Source organism: Styela clava, chromosome 1, assembly GCF_964204865.1.
Source record: "Styela clava chromosome 1, kaStyClav1.hap1.2, whole genome shotgun sequence".
In the NCBI taxonomy this organism is placed as follows: domain Eukaryota; kingdom Metazoa; phylum Chordata; class Ascidiacea; order Stolidobranchia; family Styelidae; genus Styela; species Styela clava.
Window position 1 is genome coordinate 27,141,224 of NC_135250.1, and position 19,019 is coordinate 27,160,242.

General features: G+C 34.4%; 2 protein-coding genes across 3 annotated transcripts in view; both read left to right on the forward strand.

Moving 5' to 3' along the window:
* Window positions 1-1,510: 1,510 nt before the first annotated feature.
* On the forward strand, window positions 1,511-10,418 carry LOC120335081 (uncharacterized). The gene is made up of 8 exons (XM_039402581.2): window positions 1,511-1,636; window positions 2,224-2,397; window positions 3,594-3,833; window positions 4,407-4,519; window positions 5,046-5,157; window positions 6,388-6,562; window positions 7,003-7,070; window positions 7,661-10,418. The coding sequence occupies exons 1-8, from the start codon at window positions 1,570-1,572 to the stop codon at window positions 8,752-8,754; spliced, it is 2,043 nt and encodes a 680-aa protein (XP_039258515.2). The 5' UTR covers window positions 1,511-1,569; the 3' UTR covers window positions 8,755-10,418.
* Window positions 10,419-12,997: 2,579 nt separating this feature from the next.
* The window catches only part of LOC120335126 (uncharacterized), a 28,951-nt gene continuing 22,929 nt past the window's right edge, over window positions 12,998-19,019 (forward strand). For both annotated transcript variants that reach the window (XM_078113111.1, XM_078113117.1), the window contains exons 1-7: window positions 12,998-13,159; window positions 13,591-13,660; window positions 14,083-14,287; window positions 15,021-15,153; window positions 16,660-16,808; window positions 17,512-17,618; window positions 17,831-17,966. In XM_078113111.1, coding sequence (XP_077969237.1) covers window positions 13,062-13,159; window positions 13,591-13,660; window positions 14,083-14,287; window positions 15,021-15,153; window positions 16,660-16,808; window positions 17,512-17,618; window positions 17,831-17,966 — 898 coding nt within the window. In that variant the 5' untranslated portion in view covers window positions 12,998-13,061. The remainder of the gene's footprint in view (window positions 13,160-13,590; window positions 13,661-14,082; window positions 14,288-15,020; window positions 15,154-16,659; window positions 16,809-17,511; window positions 17,619-17,830; window positions 17,967-19,019) is intronic.

A 19,019-nucleotide genomic window follows, 5' to 3' on the forward strand; every position in this document is an offset into this window, starting at 1 on the left:
TACCAAATATTGTTTTTGCCAACACAGATGTATTAAATGAATTAAAAATACTGATCAAAAACACCAAACCCGGTTAAGATATATTGAGAACTAACTACACAATATAGAAAGTTAAAGGAACTTTATGGAAACCCTGTACCTTATCACCAAGGGTTAGGTATTTGACCAGGGTTTGAACCCGAGACATTTGACTTAAAAATAACATAGATAGATCTGCGCTAACAAACAGGGCAGATTATCTCGACCATCTTGTTACAGCGCTCCATGTCTTGACCACAAATCTGGGCAAACCGCTATATGTCCGTATACACCGCAATTGATCAATCGATGTTCCAATGACAATCGTATAAGAAGACCTCATCAAGCTTAGCCTTATCAAAGCCCTAATTTATTTTTCCATGCACGCCCACTCTGATTACGTCATAAAGAAAACAAAAGCACAGAAAAAAGATAAAGTGACAAAATTTAGTTTCGTGGATTACGAATTTAAATACATTACTCAGCGAATTAGCTCAGGAAGTAACGTGAAAGGCATGGTGTGTGGATACGGCCATTGAAGCTATATATTATTAATACAAACTAATGAAATATAGCAATAATTATTGGAAGTTACTACTTGTAATAAACAGGTGAAACTACTATAACCTTTGACCTCATATTTTTTACCTAATGTTGGTTATCCGTCACAGTCATGCCTTGAATACAGGTTTGCCAAAAATAGATTTATAGTTATTTACAATAATACTTTTAACCTACCGTTAGACCATCATGTATGTCACATGCATGTATCGATACCAACCATTAGTACCTCGTGAATATATCAATGTTTATTTATTTATTATATGTTGATTAAAAAAAACAAGCAAGGAATACTGAACTAAATGGCCACGCACATTGTCAACGATAAAAGATGAGGTCTAAGATGAGCACAGAGTTTACTGAAAAAAACAAACGCAAAATCGTAATTTAGCAAAGCTATACACGATCATAATAGCAATGCCCGTGCGCGTTTCTTGTCACTCACGTAGCATCCATTCATTTTGGATTGAAATACAGTAAAAATCCCACCAAACACTCCAAAGCGATTTATTAAGTATAGTGATAAAGAAGTTCCCAGTCGTTTGCCTTGAAATTATATTGCCTGCAAAATGTGATCCGATGTACATCAAATCGTAGTTATTTACTGCAACATTGGAGGAGAGGATTTTATCAATAGTTAAATTATAAAATCAGCGCAAACGCTTTCATTTCAATTAAATTTCATCACAGACTCATTGCTGAGAACATCTAACCTGACCCACATAACTGGTTGCCGTTTTATTTTAATAGGTTTAACAGTTAAGCAGGTACACAAAATGAATATCCTAAAAATTATAAATCCGAACGAGTGAATGTTAGTCATCAAAGATAACCGTATATATATTATGAGTGGGATGCTAGCTAAAAGTATTTTGCGTCCTATGACCGCTGATCATAAACCTTTTCCACAGGTACAAAATTAAGAGTTATTCTGTGGACCGTTGTGCGAGGAGAGGTAATTCTGCATAAGTCTTGCTTACGTTCTATAGGATGAAATTAGGAATACAATATACTGTCGTTGTGTTGATCCTCTTACCTCTGCTGCAAATTGTGTCAGGTAAGTTTTGCACTCGCACTGTTCTAAATAAGAAACTTTTCGTGGTCGGGGTGAAGACGCAAAATGGTCAGAATAAACTTTTCGCGTCTTCTTCCAAAACACTCAACTATGATTCATTGGTAGGAATAGAATCGTTTCGGCTGATATGATCTACCAACATGTAGGCTTGATTACGCACGACGGAATAGCTGTATTATTTACATAACATGTCAAAAAGTTACATGCTTGCAAGGTCCATGGCAATGAGAAGTTCGGAAACCACTGGTTTTAAACCAGGCTGTGATATCGAGTCGAGGGAAATTTAGAATACTACTACTACTCCGGATTTAGAATCCGACTCCCCTCCGGTTTGTAAAACCTTCGACTCCAGTCCCTTCCAGAAAAAGAAAACCTCACTCAATTGGCTATTTTGAACGCCGAGATAGCCAAAGTACGAAAAATTATTTAATCACAATCTCAATCTAAGATTATAAGATTGACTCAGCGGTGTGGCGCATTGTGCTAAGCGTTAAGAATATACTCACCACCGCACTTCTGAGTACCTTGCATAGGTTCTTGTCTTGAAGTCAGCTATTATTGTTTTATAGGCAGAGGAACATGGAACGCCAGCGGTTCATATGAATACTACGTTTCCAAAAACGGAGTTTCTCTATCTTACATCGATTCGATGAATTTTTGCAATGATAATGGCGGACAACTTGCTCTCGTTAAAACTAAAGAGATCCAAGAATTTATACAAACATTAGTGGACGGGAGAGGCGGTGAGACAAATTATTTTAATTTTTTCTAATTTACTAAACAAACAAAAAGTGTTTTTGCAGTTTAATATGAATCAATTTTTTTTATTTTTATCTTTTTTTGTGGAGGAAGGCGGTGCACATGGGTAAATAGCTGAAGTCAACAGCGTTTGAGGTTTGAACCAGGGCTGAGGTGGATAAAGTCATTGAATCAACCTTAGTTAGACTCAAGTCATAATTTATCGAAGACTTGAAGTGACTCGATTCATCTAAAATCCGAATAAAGTGATTCTGACTCGTACGCATCTAACCGCCAGTGTGACGAAACTCTGTGCTTGACTCGATTCGAGATTTAAATGACTTGTTACTCAACTTGATTCGTGGTTTAGGCACTGTTGCCTAACATTTATTTGGAATGATAGAAATCATACCGTTGATGTTTACTGGTGATATGGCAGCAGCGATCACCCGGGCATCTTTTATATAACTTCATAGGACATTAATTCAAAATATTATGTTTTAATGTGCTCGATTGCCTAGCACTTAGAGCAGTAACAAAGACACCGGGCAAAACAGCAAACGATTTAACGCAGCGACAAGAGCTTGGCGGGAAAGGCAATGCGAGAAATTTTATAAATCCAATTCTTGAAAAACGAAAAATATGTGTAGAGAGCGGATATACTTAGAAGCTAGTTAAAGTCGTATAGCATAGTTTTATGTTAGCTTACGTAATAAATTTGAGAGCAACAAGGTTTTGTACAATCATTCATTTGTCATATTGGGAAGACCGGAAGCTTGAGTTGTCTTTTAAATTGTTAAAGATCTTGGAAACCCATGTTTTCCGCAATTGGAACTTCCTCCCCCCTTTTTGAAAATGGTTTTGGCTTCGCCACTGGATGCTACAATAAACTTGGGACCAACGCGCCTTTGTGCCCTGCTATTTCTTCATAATGAGTGGACTTGCCTAAGTGGACATGTCATGTATACAAGAAATCGCCCTTGTCCGGATATAAATGTGCATGTGTAAACTCACAATACCAACTACACAATAACAACGAAAAATCATAAAATTCGCAAAATAAAATACAACAGCAAGTTTCTCATTAAATATCTATGACCCGCATTCTTTTTTCCACAATAACAAGTTTTTGAGCCAATCGTAAATAAGATCCGGTACTCTTTTATCGCGTCGTGCTTAAAATTGCATTTTATACATTCAGAACCGCCCTACGCTTTCTTCATTGGACTTACAGATCCTCATAAAAACCACACATATCTTTGGAGCGATGGGGAAAATGTCACGTATACGAATTGGAGAGACGGCCAACCGAATTCTCGCTCTGAAACTTGTGTTATGATAGGATGGGTTGACTGGTACGACAAAGACCTTCGTTGGCGTGATACAGATTGTGTTCCAACTGATGTTTTACCAAAAGGATATGTATGCCAACGAGGAATAGGTAATTTATTGGGTACATTTTGATGAACTCTTTCAAATTTCTCTCTAAACTCTAGACAAGCATTTGGGACGCCAAAATGTTCGGGAAAAATAATATTTTACCCCAGCATATCGCCGACCCAATTCGTTTCGTCTTGTGTATAGTGAAGGGTTGATTTTTCACAAAAAGGCTGCAAGTCTAAAACGACTTATTAAGACCCCAAAATAATCTGTGTAGTATCTGCCGAGGCACGCACATGATGTAGTTCTGGGACAGTCCAAGTCAATGCAGTTGGGTAAATAGTATTTCCTTATAGCGAAAGCATTTTCACAAAGCAATACGTGTTTGAAAACATATTTTTTCGAAAAAATATCCGTTGACAAGAAAGATAACTTTACTATGGATAAGGACCAATTCTTTTGACTTGAGTAAACTTCATCATCTTATTTTTCATTTTCATTCAATTTTGCTTTGATTGACTGAACTAGACGATTGTTCAGTTCACTCTTTCTGCTTTTCAAATATAATTGTCAGCTTTTTACCGTTGCACAAACGAGTTGATCCCTGGCTTCTAATACCACGTTGCTTTACTAGGTAATTACTTTAGTCAGTGGAGCTCATGGAGCGTATGTTCTAGAACTCGGAATCGAACATGTATCAAGACAGGTCGAGTTGGATCGAAAAATTGCACTTATTCAGAAATTAAGGTGAGAAATCTTTAGATTATTCCAACATATCTTCGAGCAAAAATCGTGATAGAGTAATAATAAATACGCTTAATAATAAATACGTGAAGGCGGTGCAACAAACATACACCCTTGATTGCCACACAGTTGGTCAAACAGGGGCCCTGCACCCGGAGTTTCGAGTCAATTCCAGTCATGGGCAAACCAAGTCTTGAGCCGACACCAAGCTCTGACGTCGAGCCAGTCATGAAGTTAAGACCCAACGCTTCACGATACTGTGGTTAAGCGCCATATCGAAAAAATTGTTGACGGAGAATCAAGATATTTTTAAAAATCAGATCAGCGGACCTCACATAGTCAAAAAATGGATAACTATTACAGGAATACCCTTATTGTAGGCACTCCTATCATGGGTCGCTTTAGATTTGAAATGATTACACAAGCAACAACAACATGAACAACATTAACAAATGTGCAATATCATTCCTACAACCCCGCTTCGTTTATAATAATCATGAATAATCCTACAAATGCAATTTCGATTCAGCCTGATTTATGTTCCCTGACGAAAGAGTGTCCTATTACAACAGCAACCGAAACTATCAAATCCCACGCCCGCACGAACACAACGATGATTAGTTCCGTTCCATCAGCTTCGGGTAAGTGAGATTCATGAACCGCATTTCATTATTATTATATATAGACCTTAGCGTACTATTACTTAAATATTTTTGACCAAGACAAATACAGGATCATTGTACAACTTTATCTCATTAAAAATTAAAAGTTTAATACGTTGACCAATAGGTGTATAAAGGAACATATTGATAGATTCAACGATTTCCTGTTTATAGTCTTGTGTCGAGTTAATTAAGTCATGAAACAGTTCAACTAATAATTACAGTTAATTTAAATTCATTTGTGAATTTACAATATCATTATCAATCCAACAAGAGCGAAGGCCAATAAAAAATGCACAAAAGAGCAATGCTATAATATACAGGGTGTGTCAATAGTAAGTATATACTTTTAATTTTGATTTTCTTTACAAGTACTCATCATAGAGCGTTAATTTCTTCAGGAAACATAGCATGGATGTGTAGTAAAATTCAGGTATTGTTTGCATTATTCAACAACCCACAGAATGACAAGGAGATTACCCCGAGAAATGAGGTAAAAAAATTCGGTTTGGCAAGAAGCATATAAAACAGTAAGGCATTCGGCACTTTTACGACGAAGAATTACAAAATTCGTCAAAAATTTACGAAAACTGGATTTGTAGTTGATGCACAAAGATTAGGAAGACCAAGGAGCGAACGCTCTGAGAAAAACATTCGAAGTTAAAATAATTTCAAATTTTCTGGTAATGAAGAGCTGGGTTTGCCTTACTGATTTACATGCTTCTTGCCAAACAGCAATTTTGCTCCTCATTTCTTGGGTTAATCTCTTGTCGTTCTTTGAGTTGTTGAAAAATGCAAACAATACCTAAATTTTACTAGTTATCCATACCATTTTTTATGAAGAAATGAACGCTCTATGATGAGTATCTGAAGAGCAAATCAAAATTAAAAGTGTATATTTACTTGTGATATACCCTGTATATACGGTCCCTGACATCAAGTGACTTACTACTACGGTTCTCTCCGAAAAAAAATGGATAAATATCTAAACCATAGAATAAATTGAAATAAAGGATGAAAACCTTATGGCTAGATTTAAAATCAATTGGTCAATATTTGCGGATTTTTTAACAACAACAACATTAACAACAACCACCCAACGACTATAATAAAAAAAAACATCAATAGATATTTAGCAACGCAATCCACAGATCCACTTTTTGTCCAATAATTAGTAATATGTTACAATTATTGCTTATTTTCTTCAAGATATATCAGAGGCCAATTCAACCGCTTGTTCGTGCGGAAGTCAAACCCAAGCTACAAGTAACGAGTTCTTTCGTTTTGACCCAGTAAGTTTTGTCCTAGGATTCATTGCTCCTATGATCCTACTTGTTGTCGCTGTTTGGAAAATGTTGATGAACAGGAACAAGCTATTGCCAGAGTAAGACATTTTTATATACTATATCGTTAACAAAGACAGTTATGTTACAATTATGAACCAGCGTGCAGAAACAATGTCTCAGCTTGAGTGAAAAAAACTTGCATTTGATTCCCAATTCTTGACAATATTCGAAGTTCAAAAGTTTTTTAATACTAGAGTTGATAATAGAATCCGTTGTTGAATCTGGTATTAATGATCATTCCCCAATTTTTAGGCTCTTCCCTGTTGAACCAGCAAAATGCTCAGAACTGGGTAAAATTTAAGAAGCTGCATCATTGAAAAAAAAAGAGAACGTGCCGTTCGTTAATCGATTCAAGTCAATACTGTCACATACATATCTAACGCAAAAGCGGACTTTGAAAACCACTCTAAATTCAAGAGTCTACTTTCAAACTTTTATATTTTGTAACATTTCGTTATAAAATACTTTCTATTTGCAGGGAACAGTCCAAGATGCCAGTTTCAATACGGATGCATAGATATGAATATATTACCGAAGGACAAAACGGTGAGTCGTCATATTTATACTTAATATGATATTTTTTCAGAATTAGACTCTGAATTATAGTAAAGTTTTTGTTGTTGTCTACTTTGTCTGCGTTAAGCCACAACTTACAAGTAAACCTATTTCGTCTTTTTCAATTTATAGGTCATAGAGTGTCCATAAAATCTCAAAAGTTTAAAATTGCAGAGAGAATTAATCGATACCATATGCATTGTTTTGGCCCTCAAAGATGTATAAAATGGATCAAAAATACTCAATCAATTACTGATTGGAAAAACAACAAACCTGGTTAAGTTATATTGAGAACTGACTTAATAACAAAATTAAAACTGTAAAGGAACTTTATGGACATTTCGGCTCGGCTCAGAGAAGTTGGTTGAGGGGAGGCCACAATGACAGGCGCAACACGCTTTGTTGGTGTTGATTGTTCATACATAATAGGATTTGGAATCATAATAACACTCTAAATACCACTGGAAAGATAAACATGAGGGTCACGAGTGCTAAAAGCCTTCGGGAAGGGACCACAAGCCACAAGCCTATCTAAAATAATGAACCTGGAATAAATGAGTGTATTATTATTTCATTGGCAGGAGCAAACAAAACCAATCCTGATAAATTTGAAATCAAAATAGAAGACGTGTGCTACGACGAAACTCTTCAAAACGGCGTTTTAAAAGAAAGTTCTGGCTGCGACAGACCAGATGTAATAACAGAACGATCTAAAGCTGAAGAGGCTTATGTCGGCACTGCAAGCCCTCTATCTGACGTTCTGAAAGAAAGTGATGGATATGATAAACCTATTGTACCAATCTATAACGGCACTGAGTATCTACGTTCTGATATTCTTGAAGCGAAATACGGATACGAAACTTTATCCGAATATGCGGATAACGCTCAATTAAAGTTGTCAGATGAAGACTACGACGATCCTGAACATGCTGTTATGGAGAATCCGTATCTGAAGCCCATAGTCACAACTTATGATGACAGGGGGTGCCTTGTTCTGAAAAATGATGGATCACAAAATTCAACATCAGACAGATCTAACAAAGATGAAGCGTATGACGACACTGGTTGTTTCCCGTCGAATATCTTGACGGAAGATGTCGCTAAAGCGCAACTTAAGATTGAGTCAGATTATGATGACACTTGGAATCCGTGCCAAATTGTTTCAAATGATAATGACGAATGCGGAAAAAACGACAGGTCTAAGATAGATGAAATGTATGATGATACGGGTTGTCTCAGAACCAAAATTTTGGAGACAAAAACGAAATTTGAAAATTTAACGGAAGATGTCGCTAAAGCACAAATCAAAATAGAGGCAGAATATGACGACACTGGGAATCCTGGTCATATGGTTTCAAATGATGAAGGATATGGGAACTCGCCGGGGATGATCAGCGCAGATACGAAACCTATCCGCTCTTGTGTTTTAGAAGAAAAGGTTATGAATGAAGCGTTGACAAATGCTGATGGCGAAGTCGAGATTGAAACGGAAGGTGAATACGACGATAAAGGAATTCCTCGTCCAGATAGCTTGGCACAGAGGGATGGACACGTTGTGGACGTAGTAGAACTTTGTGATGATGACACCGGCGTTCTTAACACTAACATATTGCAGAAAAAGTTCGATAAAGTCCATGAAGAAATAGCTCCAATGGTGCCGGCAGAGGGCGAATAAAATAAATCCGACGACGTTGTTTTAAATGTATGTCTTGACTGGCCTACAAATCTATAATGCGTAGTCCAAGAGTTAAGATTTGAAATGCTATTATCAACTAATCATACAGTATTTCTAAAATTAGCCACTCGTTCCAGATTCATGGATCTGAATAGTGTGTAAATTAAATTACCAATTTAACACGACAATTCACGATTTACGAACCTAGTAAGCTTTACTAGGAGCACTTAATAAATTAATATTCAAGATCGTTCCAGTATGACCATGAACATGGTATAGTTTGTAATTGAACACATTTCATGATCTCCTTATGTCCATGACTATTTATACTTGTAATTCTTCTTAGACTTAAGTTTATCAAAGATCTATATATGTTGTTTTTCTTGTATAGCAAATATGCCATTGGCAGCATAGAAATGTAAATTTCATTAAAAATAAATTGATCTGATTGACCTGGTTAAGTTTCGAACCACTGAGCCCCAGAAAATGTCTCTCACTTATACATTTTACATTTACTTTATTTTTTATCAAAATAATTGAGTATTTAAATGCTTGTATAGGGTTGATTCTGACCAAATGTTTAAATGCATATTCCAATTTATTTGAGAAGTTACTTGTGTCAAGTTCCTAACAAATGTGGGTACCAATAATTGAAATTTATTAATAAAGTAATCAATAATCAAAAGTTATATACACCTATTCTGATAAATATAAAGAAGAAATTGGCATTTCAGGGTGAAGGGGAGCGTGAAAAAGCGATACTAATTATTGAAAAAAAACATTTTTGAATAGAGCCTAGTTATGAGAAAATGTGCGAATATATACACACTTTTCGAATAGTTTCACGTACAGATTCTACTACTGAGCCAAAGCATAAGAAAACCCATACTTCTAATAGTACTCAGTAAATGCATGTACCTATATAATATTTTGCACTAAGCCTAGTTCTGATAGGACGTGTAATTATATACATACTTTTAAAGTAGTTTCTCGTTCATGACCTACTTATAAGCTAAAGTGAAATTAAACCCATACCTCCAATGTCCTCACTATATGTTCCTACGAATATGAACGGGCCTAGTTCTGAGATAATATGTAAGTAAATAACACTATAGCCTTAACAGAGTCCACATCTGCGCTCGAACAGAAATGAAACTTCTCATAGTACTCAGTATTGCTTCCACTGAGAGTTATTCTGAGCGAATGTGTGGTCCAAAATCTTAAGTTATTTGAGGGTATTCTTGTACAAAGTCTAGTTTCGAGCCAGAGTTCAAATGAATACCCGTACTTATAATTATACCCTGTATCTGTTCGGAGAAATTTCATGGCTGAATACCCCATATTCTTCGGTAATTTTTTCAGAGCCTTATTCTGAGCGAAAGTGAGGCTTATATTTCATATTTTCAAGTAATTGATTGTACAAAATCAAGTTGAAAATACGCTGATGGAACGTAAATAATAAAATAAATGAAATGTAAATATCCAGAATAAAGCTGGGAAGAACCATAACAGTATCATCGCCTGAGCAATGCCTCGGGGTTAACCAGCACTCAAGGTCCGGTTGGTCTCATTAACGGAGCGAGGATTTATTGGAGCGTAATTTCTGAAGCGGTAAATTTCAATAAAGTCACACGAAATTTCATTACATGTCATACTTTTTATTTTCCGCTATCTAATGTCTAAAATAAATGTAACAAAACCTGAACATCTTAATGTTATTGGAACACAGCAGTATTTTACTGACTAGTTTCTCAGGTAGGGTACCTCTCCTGTGAAATATCAAACGTTTTATTTTGAGATCTGTGTTTTAGAATCAATTTATTCCCACGTTTAACATTACTCAGGTAACGCGATAACTTTTGAGGAAATGGTAATTTCCCAATTTGAGTATTAACGTAACGTCGCGATGGTGCACTCAGTCATTTACATTTGTGTACGTTGAAGATCGATTACTATGATCCACATTGAATTAGAGCCGAGTGCCGAGTATAAGATTTACTTGTATGGACAGAAGAGTGTAGGCTTGAGCATACGTCGGTCCCGATATACTTTCTAATTCACGAATTCTAATTTGCTGATTGCATCTTTATCTGTATTTGATCAAAAAACGAGAATTTTGAATTCATGGTATCATCAGAAAAACTAAATATTGTACCTGTCAATTTGAAAGCATACTTTACTATGTAATTCAAGTCTTGCTGCCAAGTTTGTCTGAGAATGACTGACTTTCGTCAGAAAAAGCATTGTAGAAATATATTTGTGCGTGGAAAGACTGTTAAAATAGTTAGAATAGTCATATTTATCCCTGCTACAGCATCCTTGCATTATACTAACACTTTTTAATATAATCTTTAGCAATTATATTTATCTCTAGTAAGCGATGTTAATTGGATAATTTGTACAGTACTCATCGTCATATCAGTAGTTTCACTCTCTCAAAAAAAAAAAATTTTTTTTCATTTTAGACATTAGAACCTTGGGTGTCCCTGCTCGATAACCAGCTTCAGTTCCCCATGACTTCTCTTCCCGAGTAAAACTGTGTGATTATCATTTTCTCGTAATTTGTGTTCGATTGATTTATTTACTCGTTAGAAAAAAATAAACTTGACTATAATAGCGAAATGTCATGGCGCAAGAATGGGGACCTAATCTCGCCCAGCTTAAAAACGAATTTTTTTTTTATCTTTGATTCAAAACTCTTAGCGTAGAGTGGGTCACAGACGGCTTTTCGTTTATCCAAATTTAGATAGATCCGACAATAATATGGTTGAGTGTGGATAGATAAGTGAGGGTTAACGAACGGTACCTTCGATATGCAAGTGTATTTATACCAAGCCGGGATATTAACTGAAATTTAAAATATTACTAACACAAGAGTCGCAAGAAGTCACATACGATTTCAAGGCAGTGAGGTTAGCAATTGAATGGTGACATAAGCAAGGTGCCAGCTATTTCATTGGATTACTTTTATACGAATCAAATACAAAAAAAATAAAAAAAGTTCTAATTAACAAATAGCGAATTCAGTCGGGCGAAATTTCGGGTTGAGTGAGATGATGTAAATAAAATAAAAAAAGGAATCAATTTACTCAAGTAGAACAAGTAATAGTTCCATGAAAACAAGTACCATTGGTTGGTCATACATACATTGAATATCGAGTAGCTTAAACTATAGAGAGAGAGGAAAAGAAATATTACACTTCTACAAGAAATAGGTTGTTGTTACATTTTTTCTAACAGGACTGATGCGATGCTCACTGGCGTTATCTATATTACGCATAGGTATGCGGTTCTTTTCACGGGTGGACGGTGTTCGCTGGCGAGTTTGGGGGTAGGGCTCCGTGACGTGAGTGATGTGGTGCGAACAAACTATTATAAGAATGAGTCAACGGCGAGACAAAGTTTCAATCTGTTGTAAGGAATGGGCCAAAATGTAAAACCTTGTGCTATATTTGAAGAGACCGTTACACCATGTCAAATCTAACTTTTTTACGTTTCAGTTTCATTTCACAGTGGTACGTGCTTTGGGTTGACTATGCCCGACGCATTACCGCATCTTTTGTGCTTTCCTGGATGTATATTAATTAATAATTGTGTAGAGCAGGGTGTGCGACCTTTAATACAGGAGGGCCAGATATAAATAACTGGGTGAAACCGCGAAACTCACCTTTATTTAACATAGGCTTTCTAGTAAATGCAGGAACAAGAATTTTGGCTATTGATCTTGTGACATGCGTTGTTTGCACAAGCTAGCTGTTAAAGCATTGTAGAGTCAAAGGTATAGATAACAAATTGGAGGTATAGGCTTCGCAAGGCAAATGAATTGGAAATACTAGCACGCACCAAATTAAATTTAAACTAGTTTCGCATGTCGCGCACATCATTCAAAATTTGCACTACTCCGTGGGCCGCAGAATTTTTCATTGAGAGCCGCATTTGGCCCCCCCGGGACACAGTTTGCATACCCTGGTGTGAAGCATGGCAATGTAATCCTAATATATATATAATATAATCTAAGTCTATTCAACTGGAAAAAATAACTGATTATTTAATATCATAACTATGCCTGATCAACGGACAAGAATCAATGTTTTGGCGTGTCACTGTTCTGTTTCAAGAATAAATATGAACATCTTGTCCTAATACACCTAGAACCTAATTATTCAAATCGGACAAAAACCTCTTTGAGACTTTTGAATATGATTATCATTTATAAATAGGTTTTTCTAATTTGTAGAAAAAACTTTGACATGTACATCCTAGTAGTAGATTTTTAAATAAAAAAATTGTACTATGTTAATGTGACCATGGATGTACACGACAGACAACATCTTACAAAGCTATATATTTCTAATATTCCCAGACAGTTGTACAGCTATTCAAAATTACGGCAACATTTTGAAAGGTGGGTGCTTTCTCAATAAAAAGCTGTTTTAATTGTATGATGGATTTGCAGTTAGCACATTGTACCTATCTGTACCTAACTCACTTGTAGTTATGTTGTGATAAATTTTATTTAGATTATAAAGATCGGAGAATACTTGCATTTCTTTAAAAAACTTTAGTCTTCTCTTAGCTGCTTGTCTTGAACCTTGTTTAAATGTGCGGAAATATTATAAAAAGTTTAGTGAAAGTAAAATCAAGAATAGATACATAAAAACTTTCTGAATATAGGTTTTTACAAAGTAATGTAATTATTGTTGAATCAAGTGCTAGAAGCATATATTAGAAATGAGTTTATAAATAGGCTTATCAGTTATGTTTCTATTCTAAGTTGTTTAAATCATCAAGATTTTGTCAAGATATAAATACTTCTTTTTATCACAATTTTTTAAGGTTTGGTAAGGTGAAAACACTCTTTTTAAGCAACAATAAAAAATTTGGACATGTGACATTCTATAATCACGTGAGTTATTTTTTGTAAGACATAAATAGCTCAAATTCAGATGAAAAACAATTTTGTCAAAAATCATATAATTCAAAAAAAGTCAAATAGTATGGGTTCAGATTTTGATTCCTATTATTCCTATTATTGTTGTACAACAAATTTATTGATTGTATTTTAGTAGTTGCTTGGGAATCTTTCATGAAGGTTTATCCACTTTTTTAAATGGTGTGATTTTGATTTTTATATCACATAATAAAACAATGTTGAAAATATAATCTTTAAATTGTTTTCAAGTTACAATCATTGAACCCAATTAGTAGCGCAATCACAAGCTTGTTCCTAATCCTGCCCTGATGAACGAATCATCATACAGGTGTGAATTAGACTACAGTAAATTATATGCGAATTGTTGATTTTATCTACTGATTCGATTTTTCCAGGAAAATGCCAAAAAAGCATTTGATAGAGCTTCTTACTTTGATGACAATTGGAAATTGGTGATACAATGGTGGGAAAATTACTCTCAAAGAAGACCTAGGAATTCAAGAGAAAATGGTGACAAAAAAATGACAGGAAATGATGAACATTCAGGTTCCATTTCTAATAGAAAATTTTCATCATTGCCTCTTACATCTTCATATAAAGGTAAACAAACACCAGGAAAAGGTATAATATACTGGGACCTTTTTAAACACATTGATGTTAGTGTGTGATTTTTACCAATATTTCTAGACTTTTATATATGATTTTAATGTTATTTCGGATTCTATCTCTTTAGAATAGTGTTTCTCAAACAGTGGGTTGCTTCCCACAAGGGTGGCTTAGACAATTTATGGATGGGGCATGAAGCTAATTAAAAATAAAAATATTTTCTTGATTTGATTTTACCGACCTTATTTGGAATATTTACATTTCTTTATTTTGAATAGAACATACATTCGCCCTACTGTCTGTTATTTATATCTTATTGCTGGCTAGGTATTTTTAAGCTGGGACGCTAGATTTGACAACCTTTTTATTAATCTAAAATCTCTTTTTTTAGTATATTGCACATATCCAAGAGAAATGATTATATAAATTGAAGTCCAGAATTTGGATTTAATAAAACTTAATTTTGAATAGTTTATTTAGGTCTTATTCTGATATTTTAAATAAGTTAAAGTGTTTCCCCCATTTTAATAAACTGTGTAAATGTAGGGCATACTATTTGCTTTATATTTTTCACTCAAAGGAGCAGTATGTTTCACTGTTTGCATATGAGCTATCTTAAGCATTCAGTATGTACGGTACTTTATTATTTGATTTGAATCATAGTATTCTCAAATATTTGATCAGCAATTCGATACAACAGTTGCACAAATCTGTAATGTATGCTTAGGTAATGCAACACCCTCACATGATGGGTTAGAGAAGGCAAATAATGAAGCTGCCTCAAGCATGGCTGGACTAAATATAATATCACCATTGTATTGGAAAAATATTGATATTCTTCCTGCACCTGTTGGAACAAGGTGAAATAATTTTTTTTTATCCATTTATTTTATCATGGACAGTAGTGTATTTTGGGTAATAAATTTCTCAAAACAATATCATTGAACTATACATAATGATATACTGACTATTTTAATCTGCTCCAAGAGCCATAACCTAAATCAATACTCAGTAAATATGAAAAAGATTATTGAAGTATACAAAAAAAAATGTATCCGATAAATTAAAACTAATGAAATACCTCCAAATTAATTTCTAAAACAATGCTTTATATCTATTTGAATCCATCATGAGCAGCAGTGAACATATTAAATATTACTTCGCAGAGCTCAAAATGATTGAGCCAATTGATAAATATTTGCTGAATAAAGGTACAATGACAAAGAAAGTTGCATGGCTGGAATATGCCCAATAAAAGAAAAATATTGAATGGAATTTTCCAAATTCAAAAAGTGGAAAAAAACTGATAACATCATTGTATTTGACTTGTCGTTGTAGTAAGGGTAATTGTCACGCTATAATTGTATTATTGTGTTATAACGTATATTCAAACAAAACGTCCATGTTTCACCATGTTGACTTGCGCGCCTATTCGGGCTAACAGGAAAGCAAGTTTGTACGAGTTTTGACTGTGCTAAATTCATCGAAGTAATCTGGCCATTTGCATCTCCATGGCTCTGTGAAAACGGGTTTTTTGCTCTGACTGAAACTAAAAGCAAAAAAGGGAGCGCAGGGACCTCGTTTCAATTGTTTCCCAAAACATGCACACACATCGAATCAACATTTGCAGAATAATACTGTTTAAAACTAACTTTATTTTTTACGAGTGTTCCGCAAATTTTTTTATTTGCTCAGTGCGCGGCGAGCAAAAAAAGTTTGAGAACCACTGATTTAGGGGATTGATTAATTTTCATTATTTTTATTATGATAGTTCAATAAGAGAACTTCAATTCTATCTTAGTATTTATACTAGATTGATATCAGCTGGGTATTTTTTGACAAAACTTCAAATTGATATCTGCAATTTCAGTTCATCAGTATAACATCCCTCATTATTGCAATTAGTACTCAGCACAAGAGACTGATCTCTGAGTAAATTTATAACAATTTTTAAAATTACAAGAGCTGCTGAGACTATGAAGAATTATAGAATTGTACCTAAAAGTACCTAAAAGTATCTTATTACAACTTTTGTTGATTGTAAGATTCTTCTTCAGTGTGTTTTCACATTTTTGCCACCCCTGATGTGAAGGTCTTTATGCAAGACTTTGTAGGTCATCAAGGCTCCTGACCATTTCGTTCACACTGTGATTAAACTTTAATAGTGGATTGTGAAAAAATAAAAAATAAAATAAAAATAAAAAAAGGAAAATGAATCTGAGTTGTTATCTCCAATGTTATCCAATCCACATGTTCTACAATACATCCACATGTTATCCAATTTATGCGTAACGATGAGGACTAAAGCTTAGCGATAAGTTTGACTTATCCAAGTTTACATTTTTTAAATCTGCTATTTCATGTAGATGTCTTCTTGTTAATAACACTGATGAATTTCTGCCTCCTCAAAATATAAAGATGCATTTTGAAAACGAAAGAAGATCTGGCGGTGGACCAGTACAAAGCATTGCAAGATTGGTTGATGGAATATTGGTGGTTTTTAAAAATGAATCAGGTACTGCCTTTTCAATTTTCTTTTGTAAAATTTATGATTTAAATATGTGCTGTGAGTACTTCAGTAGTGGAAGGACTCAAATTGTTGGTCTAAGTCAATCTTTTTCTAAACTCAAAGACAACAAATTGAGACAAAAAAACAACCTATCGTGTTGATTAATGTTTCATTGACAAAATTGAAAATTTGTTAGCTTATTGGAAGTCAGTTGAAATAGGTGTGAATGAAAAAGAAACTATGGTCAAAATTGCGGTTAGGTTAAGTTGACTCATATTTGGCTCATGTTTTGCTGTAGTTCATGAAATCTATTATATTATGATTTGGAACTGACTTGTATTTCAAAACATCAATTTGTGATTTGTGATTTGTGACTCAGAAGTGCAGTGACTCAACTTGACTATGGATTCAAAAATTATTTGAAATCGGACTTTACCTAGGACTCAGATGCCACTTGACACAATTTGATTCACAGATTGGGCTCAAATGATTTCACTCAACTTTGGTGCACCTCACAATGATTTGGACAGTTAGTTAAAGATATTTGAACCAGTAAACAATCAACAGAAAAGGTCAAACCCATTTAAACATTAGGAATACTATGTTTAAATGAGTATTTTATTATGGGTACTATTCATAACTGAGCTAACTAGAAAGATCAAAACTGAAAACATGTTGTTCTTTAATTTGAATCTTCAATTTTTCTCAGACTGCAAATCAGCTATATCAAGGAAAGATCATACAATTAATGGAACCCCGGTCCAAATTTATCAGAAGTTAATTCCAGGATACTATGAAGATCGTTTTATTGTCTCAGTAAGCAGAAGTTAACCACTGATCTATTGGACCTAAAAGTAGACTAAAAAGTCTTGGTATAGTTTCTAATGTATATTTTAACATTAACAATCTAACAAAATATTCTATTTCAGATCAGATCCCTCTTGTTCCTGTAATATTTTTTGAAAAATTTTTTTATTTAATTATTTATTTTTCTTGTTCAAACTCTCTTAAATTGTTGCTATTTTCAGAATATCCGAGACAACACAATAATTGATACTGTGGAGCTGTATTTAGAAAGTTGTTCAAAAAATGAAACATGTCCTCTATTTTGTGAGAAAACAGATTATCCTGGTGTATTTCATGTCCAATATGGAAAAGAGTTTGGTAAGATGCTAATACGGCTGAAATTTTTATTATTGCAGAAGAGGGGATAGGTGACAAAACAGCTTAACATGCATCAAACTGCAAATTCTCATTATTAGCTAAATTTGAATGAGGCAATGATGGTGTTGCCTGTGAATATTTTAACTTGAAAATCAAACAAAGTGATATCCACTGCATGTCGCATCGTGCTAAGCGTTAGGAATATGCTCGCTACCACACCTCTGAATACACTGCGTGGGTTTGCAGGCTCAAATCCCATGCAGCGTAAATTGTGTGCGAGAGAATTGCTCATCACCATAGGGTGGTTCATGTAACCGCTCGCTGGTCAGTTACAGCTTTCTCCATCATGAAGTCCATGCATCTTAAAAAAACCAACTGGCTAACTAATCCCACACCCGACAGGGATTGGTAAGCGAATGAAAGGCCGTGGTTTGCCATATGATTAGGCCATTTATCAGGTTTCCTCTCCCCAAATGTAAATGTGTAAATCCTATCCAATAGTTCAGAAATCAGAACTTTGAGTACGGATTCAAGAAATCATAATTATATGGCACTTCCCTATTTATCTAAAACAGAAATGGTGACAACACTGTTATTACTTCGATTGTGAAACAATTATGTAGCGATCCAGTGCTATACAGGGTGTCCAAAAAGTTTCGCCCGATTATAAAGTCTTTATAATCGAATGTTATTTTTTTTTAAATATAAAAAAGATTAATAGTCAGCCTGTATCTAATTGGATGTTATAGATGTTGGATGTTATAGTTCCCATTTATCATACAACAAAATTTAATATAATTTGCGATTGGTATTGCTATGAAATCGGGCTAAACTTTTTGTACACCCTGTATGTCTATGTATCAATTGAGATCAAATGCAAGAACAAAATAAACGTATCAGATTCCAGTGCATAGTTGTAGAAAAAAACACAAATTCAATTTGTACTAAAAAGGTCCTTGCATAAATTTTTTTAATTAATTAAATAAATAAATCTTAGGTGTTAGTTTATTTTCAAAGCTCTTGTCAACATACATAATTAAAGCAAAACATTAT

Excerpts from the sequence above, each read along its gene's own strand:
- LOC120335081 (XM_039402581.2), top strand. The coding sequence starts at position 1,570 with ATGAAATTAGGAATACAATATACTGTCGTTGTGTTGATCCTCTTACCT. Across the intron at positions 2,398-3,593 it reads ATTAGTGGACGGGAGAGGCG|AACCGCCCTACGCTTTCTTC; the intron begins GTGAGACAAATT and ends TTATACATTCAG. Across the intron at positions 6,563-7,002 it reads AGGAACAAGCTATTGCCAGA|GGAACAGTCCAAGATGCCAG; the intron begins GTAAGACATTTT and ends TTCTATTTGCAG.